Source organism: Eleutherodactylus coqui, chromosome 2, assembly GCF_035609145.1.
Source record: "Eleutherodactylus coqui strain aEleCoq1 chromosome 2, aEleCoq1.hap1, whole genome shotgun sequence".
Taxonomy (NCBI): domain Eukaryota; kingdom Metazoa; phylum Chordata; class Amphibia; order Anura; family Eleutherodactylidae; genus Eleutherodactylus; species Eleutherodactylus coqui.
This window is the reverse complement of record NC_089838.1, coordinates 139,508,638-139,526,488: the sequence shown is the minus strand read 5'-3', so window position 1 is coordinate 139,526,488 and position 17,851 is coordinate 139,508,638. Positions and strand designations below refer to the sequence as shown.

The window sequence follows — 17,851 nt, the reverse complement described above, 5'->3', positions numbered from 1 at the left end:
TCATGGGTAACGTGTTTTGTACAAGTGTCATGAATTATTATGTTTCTGACATTCTGAATGTACTGTATGCAATGCCAAACATACAATAATTACCTCCAGCACCAATTTTAGTTTGTTCTATCCTGACCTTATTTGCTTTTGTGCCTTTACTAACAACATTTTTTTACTTTGAAAATTATCATCCGCATACATCGGCTGTGGGTAAGTATAACCGAGGGAGATACAGTTAAAGCTAAAATGAGGTTTTTGCTTTTGGTGCTATAGCAACAACATATATAACACAATGTGCAAATATTTAATATTGTTATGAACAGGAGAATTATAAGATTAATTTTAAGGTACATAACATTGAACAAACTGCCTTAAAGCAACACAGCAAAAGGAGGAAAAACTATTCTTTTCCTATCTCTGACCATTTTTAATAAAAAAAGAACTACAAAATTAATAATTTATCTGCTCCAATTTTAAATTATATGTAAGACCCATGTGTCCTGAAAAAAAAAGAAACAGACATGTTGGGGTAGATTAAGAATAAAAAAAATGCCTTCAGGATTCTCTCTTTTAAAAAAAAAATAATCTGAACATGCATTATTCTTAGATATATTGTTGAAAAACAATTTTTCACCTAGTCAATACAATTTTATTTACTAGTCAATACATATGGTAATTTCTAGAGATGAGCGAACCTACTCGTTTCGAGTAATTACTCGATCGAGCACCGCGATTTTCGAGTACATCAGTACTCGGGTGCAAAGATTCGGGGGGTGCCAGGGGGCAGGGGGAGGCGTGACGGAGCGGGGGCAGCAGCGGGGAACGGGGGGGAGCCCTCTCTCTCTCCTTCTCCCCCCCCACTCCCCGCTGCAACCCCCCACTCACCCACGGGGCCCCCCGAATCTTTTCGCCCGAGTACGGAAGTACTCGAAAATTGCGGTACTCGGGCAAAAAAGGGGCGTGGCCGAGTAGGCTCGCTCATCTCTAGTAATTTCCATTCTCTTACACTGATTTACAGATTAAGGTATTTAATTATATTAAGCAATACTACTTTTAAAGCAGCTTTGCTATTAGGGCTCGGTCAGATGAGTGTTCTTTTTGGGTGTGCAAAAAGAGCGCTTCTAAAATAACTAATGGGTTCCTATAGAAGCGCTCACGTGAGAGAATGTAGTAGCGCAAAACGGTGCACTCCTAACATAGATAGAACATTTTCTATCTTTGGTACGTGCTGTGCAGAAGTTTCCATTGACTCCTATGGGAGCAGGAGTTAATGGAAACACCTGTGCTTGGAATAGATTTCCCCCAGGTTAAATCAGGGCATTTAAAAGGTGCTGCCCAGAAGCACATTTTAAATGTCCCTCTGTAAACTCCTGGAGTCGGCGCAGGGATACGGAGGCTCCCCGGGGGTTCTGTTAATCTCCGCGGGGACTAACAGGGAGAGAGAGCAGAGTCTCCTCTATGACACTGTGTTTAAGCACCCAAACATATGAGCATTGTCATGTCATTCCAGTTCTTAGAATTCCGTGTCTCCTATTGACATGTTCCTTATTAATGAGTTTATGTTACCTGAAGTATGTCAAGTTGAACATTGGAGTAGAATTCTCTCATAAGGGAACAGATCTTTCTATTGTTAGTTTCAACTTAGCCCAAATCATTTATTCACAATTGTGACTAATGCATGTTCATGCATGTAAAAGTACGCTCTTTATTGTCATCATTTGACAATATATTAAAAATTAAGAGAAATTTTACGTTTTTTTTTTTCATTTTCTCATAAGCAATGTTTTTCCATCCCTCAAAAAAGTTAACAAAAGTTAGCCAATAAAATATTGTATATGTACCTCAAAAAGTAAAAATCCTGCAAAACAAAAGCTCTCCTACAGCCATGCTGATGATTAAATGAAAGTTATGACTTTCTGATTGCAGCAAAAAAATGAAATCAAAAAAGTTCAGTGTTCCTCAATTGCAAATTATATAATCCTTAAGAGGTTGAAATTATTATGCAAGTAATCATTCTCTATTCAGGGGAATATACTGCTGAGCTACAGCTTATATTTTATATTACTAGCAACAAATAGTACCTTATTACAAAATAATAATAAAGCGCTGACATGTTGATTGCGGAATCTATGTGATAGAAAACTAATGTATATATGTCATGTGAATTAAAATCAGTCTATTAAAAGTTCTAAAATACAAGTACGGTAATAAAACAGCTTTTGCACAATGTTTTAGGCTACTCTAATTTAATTATTTTCTAATGTATAGTTGCAGCCTTTTGTCATAGTCTATGTGTTTCTGAGCATGACATAAACAGCCTCCCACATAATCTTGCTATGGAAACTATTTTCCTTGTAAAGTAGCTGTCAATGAGAGAGAAACTAATCTAAAAATAACGAATCAAGGTGAGGTAAAGTTAAAAAGAACTTTTCATAAAAACGGAAAAGTTCATATTTAAAGACAAATTTATGGACTTTGTATAGTAATCATGATTAAAACTTTGGGAATATGCTGCATTTGTAAATATAAGCATAACTAAACCTGCTGTATCATTTAAAGCTATGTAAATTTGCTAATCAACTTTTGCCTGGAAATCCTACAAGAAGAGCTAAAAGAAGAGTCATGTAGCACATTGACTAGTTGCTCCAGACTAAGCTCTTAAAATAGGAGGAAAAAATATTGGCAAAGCCTTAAAGAGAACCTGTCAGCTTTTTAAAACCTTGAAACTGTCTTATTACATGACAATCATGTAGTCACCTTTTTTTAAAGACCATGCGCTTATATGTATACTAGCTGATATACCCGGCTTCGCCCGAGTTAATTTGGTACTGGTGTTTATCTGGTGTTCACACAGAAAATCTTATGAAGTCGTGGTTACTTTAGAGATACTAAGGAAAAACATTTGTTCACCATTTTGCATAGTTCTCTGCGTTACCCAGGAAACACCACATAGAGGCAACCATGCGACGTTTCCTTCATATAAAATGACATCAGGAAGTGAGAGAATTAGATTACATACATAAAATTTGGACACTAATTCTTTTGCGCTTAGAATTGAATAATCGAGTTGGGACCCATTAGCTTTTCCTATTTATGACATAATCAATGCTTGTGCCAAATTTCATGTTTCTATGACATTGGGAAGTGAGAGATTTAGATTATGTACGTAAAATGTTGACGCTAATTCTTTTGTGCATAGAATTGAATAATGGAGTTGGGACCTATTAACTTTTCCTATTTATGACATAATCAATGCTCGTGCCAAATTTCCCGTTTCTATGACACCGGAAAGTGAGAAAATTACATTCCGCACGTAAAATTTGGACGCTAATTCTTTTGCGCATAGAATTGAATAATCGAGTTGGGACCCATTAGGTTTTCCTACTTATGACATAATCAATGCTCGTGCCAAATTTCACGTTTCTATGACACCAGAAAGTGAGAAAATTACATTCCGCACGTAAAATTTCGACGCCAATTCTTTTGCGCTAGAATTGAATAATCAAGTTGGGACCCATTAGCTTTTCCTATTTATGACATAATCAATGCTCATGCCAAATTTCATGTTTCTATGACACCAGAAAGTGAGAAAATTAGATTCCGTACGTAAAATTTGGACGCCAATTCTTTTGCGCATAGAATTGAATAATCGAGTTGGGACCCATTAGGTTTTCCTACTTATGACATAATCAATGCTCGAGCCAAATTTCCCGTTTCTATGCCACCGGAAAGTGAGAAAATTACATTCCGCACGTAAAATTTCGACGCCAATTCTTTTGCGCTAGAATTGAATAATCGAGTTGGGACCCATTCGCTTTTCCTATTTATGACATAATCAATGCTCGTGCCAAATTTCCTGTTTCTATGACACCGGAAAGTGAGAAAATTACATTCCGCACGTAAAATTTGGACGCTAATTCTTTTGCGCATAGAATTGAATAATCAAGTTGGGACCTATTAACTTTTCCTATTTATGACATAATCTATGCTCCTGCCAAATTTCCCGTTTCTATGACATTGGGAAGTGAGAGATTTAGATTATGTACGTAAAATTTCAACGCCAATTCTTTTGCGCTAGAATTGAATAATCGAGTTGGGACCCAATTTCTTTTCCTATTTTGGAGATAATCTATGCTTGTGCCAAAATTCATGTTTCTACGATATCGGGAAGTTGGAGAACTTTTGGCGAGTCAGTCAGTGAGTCAGTCAGTCAGTGAGTGAGTGAGTCAGTGAGGGCTTTCGGTTTTATATATATAGATTATCTTTAAGGAGCCACCTGTAGGTTGACCAGCAGGCTCCTCGATTGTACTCTACATTACGAAAAGTCACATAGTCTGAACTGTAACCCATCCATCCTGGATTGATTAACGCTACCTAGATAGTCTACATCACCAACAGCCTCCACCAAATCTCATGTATGCATGACTGATAGTGTATGTAATAGCTGGACATTAACAGTGCTGTGAAGTGTACTGGGCCCAGCTTTACCATTGTACTTCTTTTTTAGGTAGTCACAGAAAGGATAATTCTTTGGGAATCCTTTTCTGACAGTCATGTGGATAATCTAGAGAATGCACAGCACAGTACTAGATTGATAAAGAGAAGATACAGAACATTACTCTGTGCATCTCCGAGATGAAGGATGTGAGATTTATGGGTAATTCATAACAATTGATATGAGTCATAGGGAAAGATATATGTAAGAACTATATAAAGCACCTTCCTCAATGTGTAATGTTGCCATAGAGATGCAATGGGAGAGATGTGCCAAAAATTGTGCCAAAATTATAGCATGATGCAACGGAAAATTTGATGCAACGGAAATGTGCATGCTAACTAGATACTTATTATATGATGCTCTGATATAAAAAGGGACATTTTTTTGCTGCATGATGTGTGTGCTGATGCAGGAAGAAAGGCTGAAGAAGCAGGAGGTGGTCATACCAAATATTGATTTGATTTACATCCCTATTTTGTTCATTCACTTTGCACTTTGTTAATTGGCCAAAAAAACACTTCTACTTTTAAAAGCATTCTTACTTTGAAGCATTTTTTCACAGCTGCCTAAAACCTTTAGGCTGTGGTCACATGGGGCAAAAATTCTGTGAAATGACCGCAGCGGGTCTGCACGGAAATAAAACAAGATTTTTGCACGAGAGAGGAGAGAGGCCGCCGTGGAAACAGCAATATAATTGATATGCCGCGGCTTTGAATTCTGCATGGCATGTCAGCTTCAGTGCGGCTTGGCCACTGGCTTTTCTGCAGCATGTGGATGAGATTTTTGCAAATCTCATACAATTTGCTGGTTAGTCTCGGGTTTAAGATTGACAGTTGAATTTCCATTTGGAAAGTCCGCATGGAAATTCTGTAGCAATTTCACTTTGTGTGAACCGAGCCATAGGGCTCTTTCACACAAGCATATATCGTCCTTAATTTTTACGGCCGGCCGATATACCCTGCAATCTGATGCATTGGATTCCAATGCATCAGATCACATGGCTGTAATCCCGCGGCAAGAAATCACCGGCCGCACGAATGTAGCACCAGGGGCTTTCCCGCTGGGCGGAGAAGACAGTCCTGGAACTAGCTTTCCAGATGGAGTACCTCGGCCGCTACATGGGCTCCTATGGGAGCCAAAGACACCAGCTGGAGAAGGGAGGTGGGAAGAAGTTTAGCAGCGTGACTGCTAAACTCCCTTCCTCTTCTCTCCTCCTCTCTCCTCCCCTCTGGCTGTTTGCAATGGGAGGGGGTGGGTGCTTATCTCTGCCCCTCCCCACTCCCACTGCAAACAGCTAGAGGGAAGGAGAGAGGAGGTGAGCCGTTGAGGGGGAATGAAGGGAAGGCAACGGCATTGTGGTTTCGGCATATGTGCGCTGGGACCCGTGACATCTGAATGGGCGCACAATTTTTAGATTTGTGTGCCTATTCACGCATTTTTACGCCGCCGGCGGGTGCACATAAAAATGGTTACGGACGTGTGAAAGAGGCCTCACACAGCACTGTTTGTATATCACACCAAGGTAAAGAGAATTATTTAATAGTTAGCAAGCTTGCTGCAGCATCATTGGCTTTTGTTAGGGAGATTGGACTGTAAGAGATACTGGTATATCACCCATTATTCATGGACTGAAATATTTTGCAGGTGTAAATAGAAAGCAACTTTACAGGTAAGTGATTACCGCACAGAGAAAGTATGTATTATGTTCTACATGGTAGTTCAGTGGTTAGTACTATTGTCTTTGGGGCCTTTCAGATGGGACAGAATTAGCTTGTGTGATGCAGCCAAATCCGCAGCTGTAGAATTCCAGGCCAAAATCTGCTGGTCTAACTGTAGATTTTGATGCAGAATTATATGAAACTCCATTATACCCTACACAAGGATGACTGTCTGAAAACCATATTCCCAGACCCTCCCCTTCTGTGTTATAGGAAACCTCCTAATTTGAGGAACTGTATAATCAGAGGTGCATTGCCCTCGGACACACAAAAAGGAACATATCCCTGTAAGGTAAGGAGCTGCAAGACCTGTTCACATATACTGACTGTGGGTAGGATGCGGATCCCCAACACAGAGCAGGACTATAAGATCCCTGGGACATTCACATGTTTCACATCCACTATTGTGTATCTGATCTGCTGCAGTACATGTCCTGTTGGGGAGGCTTTATATCAGGGAAACAGTACAAAAACTGAGGGCCAGGATGAGATCTCATTGCCACTCAATTACAGAGGGAAAGACTGAACTACCTGTGGCAAAACATTTTTGTGGTCAGGGACACTGCATAGAACAGATGAGAGTTATTATACTGAAGGGCAATTTCAAGTCGCAGCATCACAGAAGAATTTAGGAGTACAAATTTATAGTCATGTTTGATACCTTCAAGAATGGAATGAATCTCAGCCCGCGATTCTTGCATAAGTGGAAAGTATGAAAGGTTTGAAGGAGGTCTAGAGGGATGTCCTCTTCCCAATCATAATTTTTTTTTAATGTTTTCCTTTCTTCATAAAAGCTTTCCTTTCTTCATAAAAATTCTGAACTTGACTTGTAATGATGTTGCCATTCAATAAGTGGTGCTGCATCTCCTTCCACGTACAGTTTGAAGGAGAGATAAGACACATCATAAAACTGCCCTGAGCTCAATGGACTGATTTTTGATTTATGTCTCAGCTCTGTTTGTCTGTTGTTTTAAGTTTTGAGTGCAAAACAGTCTCAAATTTCTGTGTGTGAACATTTATTTAGATCTCCCCTCTTCATCTGTATGTTTATAATTATGTGCCATCCAAACTAGTTTCATTCAATAGCCTGATGAAGGGGGCGAGATATCCCCGAAAGCTCGCTGCAACATCATGCATTTTTGTTAGCCATTAAAAGGTATCATATCTACAGGATTAGGCCTTATTCACACGGGCGTTTTTTCCCGCGATTTGCGGATCGCATGACGGATGCGCATCCACAAATCGTGTGACCGGGGCCGAAAAATCGCCCGAAAATACTGCTCCTAGCCGCGTTTTAATAGAAACAGGCCAGAGCTGTCCAGCGCATTGAATTCAATGGAGCCGGCAATACAGCCGGCTCCATTGAAAGCAATGCGCTGCGGGCGATCACAGGGTGAATGTTCGGGAAGGGCTTAAATATATAAGCCCTTCCCTGAAATTCATCCCGAAATGTGTAAAAACAAAAAAAATATATATACTCACCTTGTCCCGGCAGACGGAGGTCAGCCGCGGCCGGCGGCAGTTCTCCTGAACTGCGCAGAGAATGAGCTGCCTCTGATTGGTCACAGCCTGACCAATCAGAGGCAGCTCTCACTCACACCCATTCATGAATTCATGAATGGGTGTGAGTGAGAGCTGCCCCTGATTGGTCCCTGCGCTGAGCCAGTCAGAGGCAGCACTCACTCACCCATTCATGAATTCATGAATTGGTGTGAGTGAGAGCTGCCTCTGATTGGTCAGGCTGTGACCAATCAGAGGCAGCTCATTCAGCAGGCGGGGATTTTAAATCCCCGGCTGCTGAATACTACTCTGAGCAGTTCAGGAGAACTGCCACCGGCCGCGGCTGAACTCCGTCTGCAGGGACAAGGTGAGTATGTATATTTTTTTGTTTTTACACATTTCTGGATGAATTTCAGGGAAGGGCTTATATATTTAAGCCCTTCCCGAAAATTCATCCCACGATCGCCGACAGCCCATTGCTTTCAATGGGCAAACATCATTCTTCTCTGCCACAGCTGTTACAGCTGTGGCAGAGGAGAATGATTTGTCTACTATATGTTCTCAATGGGGTCGGCGCTGCTGCCGCCGGGCCCATTGAGCACATATAGAGAAGAGAACAGGAATCGCAGATAGGTGCGATCTGCGATTTCTGTTCTATAATTTATCGGACGAGCGCATAAAAAGCGCTCATGTGTCCGATATCATTGCAAAGCAATGGTTTTATAAAATCGCCGGACGCATGTGCATGCGCAAATCGTGCGAAAAAACGCCCGTCTGACTGAGCCCTTACTTGGTTTCTCTCACTGAGAACAATCACACATAGGAATGTGAAGCACTGAACTAGAAGTGAAAAATTCTTAATGATGATCTACCTGTGTAAACATTCTTCTTGTGCGAAAATAACTGCAAATAAATTAGTTGTGACGTCACTCACTTGTGCACTTGTTTAAATGAGAATTAGCTCATGTAAAAGGGGCATTAGGGTATAGAAAATGCCCGCAGGAATGTAAATTCTAGACAAACTTGAGTCCCAGTTGAAATATGATAGGATCAATGAGGCTTACACAATAAAATCATACCGGGGAGAACCACAGGTCAAAACACCCTTTGAACAACACAACTATTAGTCTACAAAATATTACATATTGTCACATAGAACTTATAGATTGGCATTGATATCTATCTCTTACTTAAGATAACATGGGCAATCGTTGAAGCAGGTGGCTACACAGAGAGTTTCAGGTTTTCAATGAGACCACAAGTCATGCACAATCAGAAGCATATGAACATACTACAATATCACAGAACCTCCCAAAATTAAATGAAGCTCAGATGACTCAGGGAGGATTAAGGGTTAAATCAGTGACATTTCCAGTGCAGTGTTTCATTGGCATCTCACCTTCTGCAAGGACACAGCAGCCGGAGGCACGGAGAATGTGTTGCCAGAGGATAAGAAAGTAGAAAAGTCATAATGCCCACTAGCTTAACAGTAAACTTACATGTTCTGGTTAAGCTGCACATGCTGAGAAATATAGACTGCCACATCAGCCAATATCTCACTTCAGTGTAGGTTGATTTTTTTTCTTGTTCTTGGATGACTTAGCTTTAGATGCCTCTTAATCTTAGGGAGGGGTGGCAGAGCTCCTAGATCCTGTGTGGGCATCCAGAAAGGGACAGTAATAGGATCAATGCCCAGTGCAGGTCTCCAAGCTTGCAGGTGTATGGATGATGATCATTCTGCCATTATTCTGTATGGATGTGCAAAAAGGAACAGCCATGCATATTGTAAGTAGTTCGCCTGCAGGATATCTCGTAGCGGTCTTAACTTGTGGCACTTGACTAATGTCAAGGTAGAGATGTATTGGTAGAGCTGTAAGGGTGCATCTCCAAATTTGACCTGGGGTTTTTCTCTTGTGGTTGACAGAATTGCAGTGCTATCTGTAAAGGAAAGCAATCCACAGACTACATCCCTAGGGGGTTCATTTAACCCGTGCTTGGTCCTCAATGCTCTATGGATCCTTTCTATCTTGATGCCAGCAGCTTGGTCAGGATCCAGCAGCTCAGCAAATAGTTACCCCACTACAGGCTTTGTGGTCCAGGACTATGGTAAGCTTTTGATGCAGATATTACGTATGTTGCTCCTATTTTCCTGGTCTTTGATGATGGTAAGCGCTCTCCGAGTAAACCTTTTGTTGGGAAACCAGGTCAGCTAAAACTCCAGAGTGAGTACTGAGCTCTGCATAGACACCCTGTATGTCTTCGACTCGGTGGTTTCTGTGTTGCATTTAATTCTTAGTATCAACCAACTCTGTCATGACTGGGCACATTGCCCGCATGAGCATTTTGCTAAGGAAACCTTTGGAATTGGGAGCTGTTAGATCACTCTAATCTCCATCGGCATTACTGTCTAAATTGGAGTCAATCTGCATGATGTCCTCAGGAGTGTAGTCTGGCACTGTTTTGTAGGCCACAAACGGAAAGTGTGAGTTCCTACTCCTCATTTCCAATATGTCTGTTTGCTCATTTGTGGGGATGCAGGAGAGTCAATAGCTCTGTCTCTTCTATTTTTTACCGTACTGTTGTGGGATTTTGCTTTTGGAGTGCTCAATAGAAGAAAAGTGTGATGGAGTAGCAGGCTCAAATGTCCGTCGCAGTCCTCAGTCAGGCTCTGCTCCCCCTCACAAATTGAGCTGCTTTTTGACCCTTCCAGCATTCATTTGTTTTCTGTCACTAGGCATCAAAAGATGTAAGTCCTCTTTGAAACATGTTTTGGGGTTATTAATACAGCTGTTCTTAATTAATTAAAGTACTGTATTAAGCTTCCATTTTCAAGTTGGATATCCACTCTTGTGGCCCTCAAGTTATTCCTACTCTCTTGAATATGGGTCTTGACAAAGCATATGAAATGGAGGAAGTCTCATGGTGATCTGAACTGTTGTTTATTCTTACTTTATGATTATGGCTGAATGCAGATGGCCGAATTGGATTCCAACTGCAAGATTCTCGCAGCGGGATGTGACCCGTGCCCCTGCAGTGATCTGCGGCTTACCTGTCCAGCGTCTTTGCTCTGCTCTGCAGATGTGCCTGGCTGGCACACAGCCACACATGCGCAGTGCAGAGCTGGTGCATCAGTGATGTAATAGGACATGCCACAATTTTGTTATGGCATGAGTTTTCCATGATCAAAATTGCGGCTATCTGCATAGGATTGCATTTACCAATGCAATCCTATGGCAGTGTGTAATGGAAGAAATTCGGCTTGAACCTTTATCTAGCTTCCCTTTAAAAAGTGCAGTGTTCCTTTGTATTTGAAACCACCCCATGACACTCTTCTATTTGCTAACAAGTTCAGACTACTGCGCTAATGAAGATAGAAGGCAGCAAGTCTGACTAAGCTGGGAAGCTAGCTGCATATATCTTTATTCATATCAGATCTTTATTTTAATACATAACTAATAAAAGTTATATTTTAGTTCCCCTGCAGTGATTAAATGATTGTAGGTTGGTCTTTCTAGACCGGTGTCTTTTTGCAAACTTTTAACCCATATACAAATAAGAAACTGTTCAGTGTGAAGATGGCAAATGTGCAATTCTGTTTCAGGCACTATTTGAAAATAGAATATTTATATAATCTCATCTGTATAACTTTAAAATAGTTAGATATGCTGGTTTTTTGAAGGTTAATGTTCACCCAGAGTATTTCCTGTCTTTTCTAAGACAACGTACATTCAAACTAAAAATCTTAGAAAATTGTTGCCTTATCTGCAGGTCCTGAAACATGTTCTTACCTGTTTTGTTAGACACCCATAAAACTGTTTGGTGGGAGATGTGGCTGCTATTTCCTACTGCAATGGTTAATGGAATCTGCCAAAGGTAACTGCAAAATAATAAAAGAAAGCATATGCAAGCAGTCATCAGATTATTCATACAGGAAAGTGAAAAATGAAAAGCAAAGTATCTCTTATGGTTTCCAATCCTGGCAATTAGTAGTAGGTACCATTGGCAAGTTATACAGCTTTTTGCTTCTCTGTTTGTAACATAAAACTGAAGACTCTCTATATCTCTGTGGAAGTGTCCATCTTGTTCATTTTTACTTCCCTATGAATGGACTGAGTCATAGTCCATTTCTCTCATATACAATCTGAAGATATATTTTGTTCACTTGTTAACAGATTGATAACTTTTCTGTAACCTGAATGTTCTATAGCTATTAAAGGAAGTTGCCAGAATGTCAATGTAATTCACTATTATGTAAATAAAATGCTTGGCATGTAAAAATGATATGCCTAAAATTAACAGAATTTATAGTGAAAAAAGTGCAGTGATCTTGAGAAATTGTGGAATATTTGACAATTAAAGCATCACAAATAACACTACATGCTCCATTGTACTTGATTACAAGACTTCTCCAGAGCAGCACCTGTCCTCTGGAACGCACTACCAAAGGCTACCCGAGCAATCCAGGACTCGCAGAACTTCAGGCGTGCTCTAAAAACGCACCTCTTCAGGGAGGCATAATGCATTCCCTAAGAAAAAAACCTCTGTACTCCGCCTGATAACATGCTCCCTGACCTACTGACTGCAATCCCTGCTAGCCATCATAAACCGCTCCTGCAGTCACACCGTTTCTGCCGTCACACGGCTAAATGTCTGACCATTGTCTATGTGTATAACATCGCTCACACTTCGCCATACCGTGCACATCTCCAGCCCCTTTACCTTCTGTATCCCCCCATTACTTGTAGTATGTAAGCTCGTTGGAGCAGGACCCTCACCCCTATTGTTTCCATCAACTGATTACTATATGTAACCGTGGTTCTGTAATGTTTGTATTTTGTCTTTCTGTATTCCCCCCTGTCTATGTAAGCGCTGCGGAATATGTTGGCGCTATACAAATAAAGTTTATTATTATTATTATTATGAAAAATATGTGGTACAAAATATATTTAGCAAAACAGTGGCAAGATCAGCCCAATGCAAATAATGATCTATTTCCGCTTATCTCTGGATAATATCCAGTCAATATTATCTAATGCTTCTTAAGGGACAAGGTATTGGTGTTAAATAGTTTCATATCTTGAAACATTTTAAAAAATGACAGAAACTCTAGGGATCACCTTCTACTTGCAGGTCTGAATATGAGATGACACCTGCCCTCTTGTGAGTCACTATGTGCACCACCACATACAGCCTGTTCTCTGAGTCGCTCCAAATGTCACAGCGCAGAGCGGACATGTGAATAAACAGTGGATAGGCTGTGAGTATCCTTGGGAAGATTTGTTCCAATTGTTGATGTCCAATTGTCCACACCTGGTCTGTTGCCTGAAGGTCGTCCAACAAATGTGGTTTGTTTTAACTCAGTAATTGTTGTATGGTGATTGGTGAAGGTGGATATATATGTGAACTGTTTGTGTAGTTTGGCATTAGCTTGACAAAGACTGCTGGTGCCATTGAAACATTGCAGGCTGTATGCTGTGGACCGAATAAAGAATACATTTTATGATGTGAGGACTCCATACTCCTTTTTTATGTACCCCTTCTGCTGCTCATCCCTTTTTTGTATGTCTACAGATCAATGGGGGATTCAGGACTCTATACCCCTGAAGTGAGCATGCAGGACTGTACAAGTTGTGTCTCCCTCTGTGAGTACTTTTTGCTGTGCCGCTGACATTTCTCTGCATTGATTTGGTCCCATTATGCGTCCCTGATAATCACGGCCACATAACAGGACAAAATGAAAACATTGATTTTAAATGATTAAGTTCTCATTAGTAGTATTCTCGACCATTAATAGTACGGGCGAGAAAAGATAGGACTTGACTTATCTTTCTTGCAAATAGCATTAACTAAGTGCAGGAAAGATAGGGCAGGACCGAACTTCCCGCTGTTTCTCACTAGTGCAGAGTTTGAAAAGTCCAAGAAGAAAAGAAAACCCTGTTCATGCTCAACTATGCTCTGCAGTAATATATATATATATATATATATATATATATATATATATATATATATATAATGTGTATATGTGTATATATATATATATATATATATATATATTAATGCTGAATACTAGCACAATTAATATATTCACTAATTATGAAATAGGGATAATGTCTTGAATTCATTGGGAATGAGGGAATTCTTGTCGTACCTTTTTTATTTGAGCTACATTATATATCAACATAGAACAGTATACTGATCAACATTGCACAATGACAGTGATTTCAATCATTTAGACCTTTTAATCAATTAACAGTGATTATATTAGGCTTGCAAAAAAAAAGGTGAAATGAGTGATAATAACTTCTGCCTGAAGTTATTGACCTTTAGGATGATTTAAAGCAATCACCTCTGGGGGGTTATTACTAAGAAATTAAAGTTTTCCAGATGATATAATTTGTCATTTTTTACAAGTAGCATAAGTGTCATTTAATGATGGTGATGATAAATATGCAACATTTTAGTGAATTATAACTCAATGGCAAAGTATGTGAGAAAATGATCATAGTAACCTCTTGTACTTCATATAAAAATCCATGCAGACCAAGGATTTTGGATAAATAAGACAAACTTTAATTATGAAAATGATAAAGTATGGAAACTTTTGAATGCAATACGGAAAATTTTAAAGGTAAGCAGAAAATATATAATAGTACATAAACACCTTATATTTTAGTGGTTCATATACGTTATATAAAAGCAAACATTTAACATTTAAAAAGTAAACTTTAAACTGGTAAAGCCTTACTACAGTTTTTTTGTTTGCTCATGGTTGCTTTGCTGTCTAGATTCCACAATTTAAAAAAGTATTTTATTATCACATTTTCATAGTTGTTTATAATTCGCCTGTTGCTATCACACAATTTTTGAAGTCCTTATCTCTTCTATTATTTTGGTCAAGATGCTAAGTGGATTGTCTCATTTTGAAAACTCATTTAATCCTCCCTTTTCAGGAATTCTGAGTAGAGATGAGCGAACGCGTTCGTCCGAGCTTGCTATTCGTGCGAATATTAGGGTGTTCGGGATGTTCGTTATTCGTAACGAACACCATGCGGTGTTCTGGTAAATTAAACTTTCTTCCCTGAGACGTTAGCGCTTTTTTTTGGCCAATATAAAGACAGGGAAGGCATTACAACTTCCCCCTGCAACGTTTAAGCCCTATACCACCCCCCTGCTGTGAGTGGCTGGGGAGATAAGGTGTCACCCGAGTATTGAAATCTGCCCCTCCCGCTGCTCGCTATGGATGCATTCTATATGCGCTCAATGGGGCCAGCGGCAGCAGCGCTGACCCCATTGAGAACATATAGAAGACAAATCCTTCTTCTCTGGCACAGCTGTAACAGCTGTAGCAGAGAAGAACGATGTTTGCCCATTGAATTCAATGGAACCGGCAATACAGCCGACTCCACTGAATGCAATGGGCTGCCGGCGATCGCAGGATGAATGGTCGGAAAGGGGTTAAATATATAACCCCTTTCCTGCAATTCATCCAGAAATGTGTTACACTAAAAATATATACCGGCGTATAAGGCGACGGGGCGTATAAGACGACCCCCCAACTGTCACCTTATACGCCGGTAATACAGTGGAGCAAAGAATAAAAAGCATTACTTACGTTTTTAGATGATCTGCGGCGCTCCTGCAGGCTGTCACTCCCTCCTGGTCCACGGCAGAGTATTGCTTTCTCCACGAAAGACTTTAAATCCCTGCCTCCAGAAGCACATGTGCCTTCAGCCAATCACAGCCAATGACAATGATGTCATTGAATGGCTGTGATTGGCTGTGTTTCTGGAGGCGGGGATTTCAAGCCTTGAAATCCCCGCCTCCAGAAACACAGCCAATCACAGCCATTCAATGACATCATTGTCATTGGCTGTGATTGGCTGAAGGCACATGTGCTTCTGGAGGCAGGGATTTAAAGTCTTTCGTGGAGAAAGCTTGTCTGCCGTGGATTAGGAGGGAGTGACAGCCTGCAGGAGCGGCGCAGATCATCTAAAAACGTAAGTAATGCTTTTTATTCTTTGCTCCACTGTATTACCGGCGTATAAGGTGACAGTTGGGGGGTCGTCTTATACGCCCTGTCGCCTTATACGCCGGTATATATTTTTAGTGTAACACATTTCTGGATGAATTGCAGGAAAGGGGTTATATATTTAACCCCTTTCCGACCATTCATCCTGCGATCGCCGGCAGCCCATTGCATTCAGTGGAGTCGGCTGTATTGCCGGTTCCATTGAATTCAATGGGCAAACATCGTTCTTCTCTGCTACAGCTGTTACAGCTGTGCCAGAGGAGGACGATCTTTATGCTGACAGTGGGGGGGGGGGGGGGGGGGCACTCTTGCCGCTATTGTGGCTTAATAGTGGGACCTGTGAACTTGAGATGCAGCCCACCATGTAGCCCCTCGCCTGCCCTATCCGTCACTGTGTCATTCCCATCACTTTCCTGAATTGCCCAGATTTTCACACATGAAAACCTTAGCGAGCATCGGCGAAATACAAAAATGTTCCGGTCGCCCATTGACTTCAATGGGGTTCGTTGTTCGAAACGAACCCTCGAGCATCACGGGAAGTTCGTTACGAATAACGAACACCCGAACATTTTGGTGTTCGCTCATCTCTAATTCTGAGTTAAAAGAGGGGAGTCCCCCATTCAGAACCCTCCTGTCTTAATCAAAGTATGGAGCAACTGCAAAAAGCATTTTTGTCTCTGGAGGACCCAATAAATCTGTGCATTATACAAATTATCTATTAATTTCAATAAGAACACTGTGCTACTTTATTTACAAGCCTATGTAAGATTTTTGTCTGGTGCATGGACTTTGGTGGTATGCAATGTGGGAACCAGGATGTGTGTGAGTATGAAAAATATAGCACCCAGCTCCCTGTCACCTGGCCTTCTCATCCAGTCATTCAGTTTCTGCATGCTTTTACACAGAATGATTATCGTTCAAAATGATTTTTAAAATGCTAATAGTTCCATCTACAAGCAGCTATAGTCTCTTGTTTATCTGTTCCACTTGTGGGTAAAGAATAACTGAAGGAATGGAGCTTGACAATATTTTTGTCATACTTCAGGTAGGGCACAACAGGGAGGCACGTGCCCCAAACAATTGAAAGTTCTAACACTGAAAAGTTTAAGGTTTCTAGTAGAGATGAGCGAACACCAAAATGTTCGGGTGTTCGTTATTCGAAACGAACTTCCCGCGATGTTCGAGGGTTCGTTTCGAATAACGAACCCCATTGAAGTCAATGGGCGACCAGAGCATTTTTGTATTTCGCCGATGCTCGCTAAGGTTTTCATGTGTGAAAATCTGGGCAATTCAAGAAAGTGATGGGAATGACACAGAAACGGATAGGGCAGGCGAGGGGCTACATGTTGGGCTGCATCTCAAGTTCACAGGTCCCACTATTAAGCCACAATACCGGCAAGAGTGCCCCCCCCCCTCCCAACAACTTTTACTTCTGAAAAGCCCTCATTAGCATGGCATACCTTTGCTAAGCACCACACTAGCTACAACAAAGCACAATCACTGCCTGGATGACACTCCGCTGCCACTTCTCCTGGGTTACATGCTGACCAACCGCCCCTCCCCCCCACAGCGCACACCAAAGTGTCCCTGCGCAGCCTTCAGCTGCCCTCATGCCACACCACCCTCATGTCTATTTAGAAGTGTGTCTGCCATGAGGAGGAACCGCAGGCACACACTGCAGAGGGTTGGCACGGCTAGGCAGCGACCCTCTTTAAAAGGGGCGGGGCGATAGCCCACAATGCTGTACAGAAGCAATGAGAAATATAATCCTGTGCCACCGCCATCAGGAGCTGCACACGTGGGCATAGCAATGGGGAACCTATGTGCCACACACTATTCATTCTGTCAAGGTGTCTGCATGCCCCAGTCAGACTGGTAATATGTACCTTAACAGTAACCGCGTTGGTGGTAATGTGGTGGTGACTGCGGACCTAGTAGCACGGTTGTATTTTGTTGGTTTTCGGAATGCGGCCAGGATTAAGTGGGCCGTGGCGGGGGGATGGTGTGGGGGCTCTCTTGTTGTGTCGGTAAAGGTGAAATTCTTGGACTGCCACCAGACGAACCAATGCAAAGGCATTTGCCAAGAATGTTTTCCCTGTTGGAGGAGGAGGGGGA

The 17,851-nt window shown here is 41.2% G+C and overlaps 1 protein-coding gene across 1 annotated transcript in view; it reads right to left on the bottom strand.

Moving 5' to 3' along the window:
* Positions 1–17,851, bottom strand: part of TRHDE (thyrotropin releasing hormone degrading enzyme) — an 819,510-nt gene that overhangs the window by 148,090 nt on the left and 653,569 nt on the right. The window contains exon 10 of the mRNA XM_066589876.1: positions 11,496–11,584. Coding sequence (XP_066445973.1) covers positions 11,496–11,584 — 89 coding nt within the window. The remainder of the gene's footprint in view (positions 1–11,495; positions 11,585–17,851) is intronic.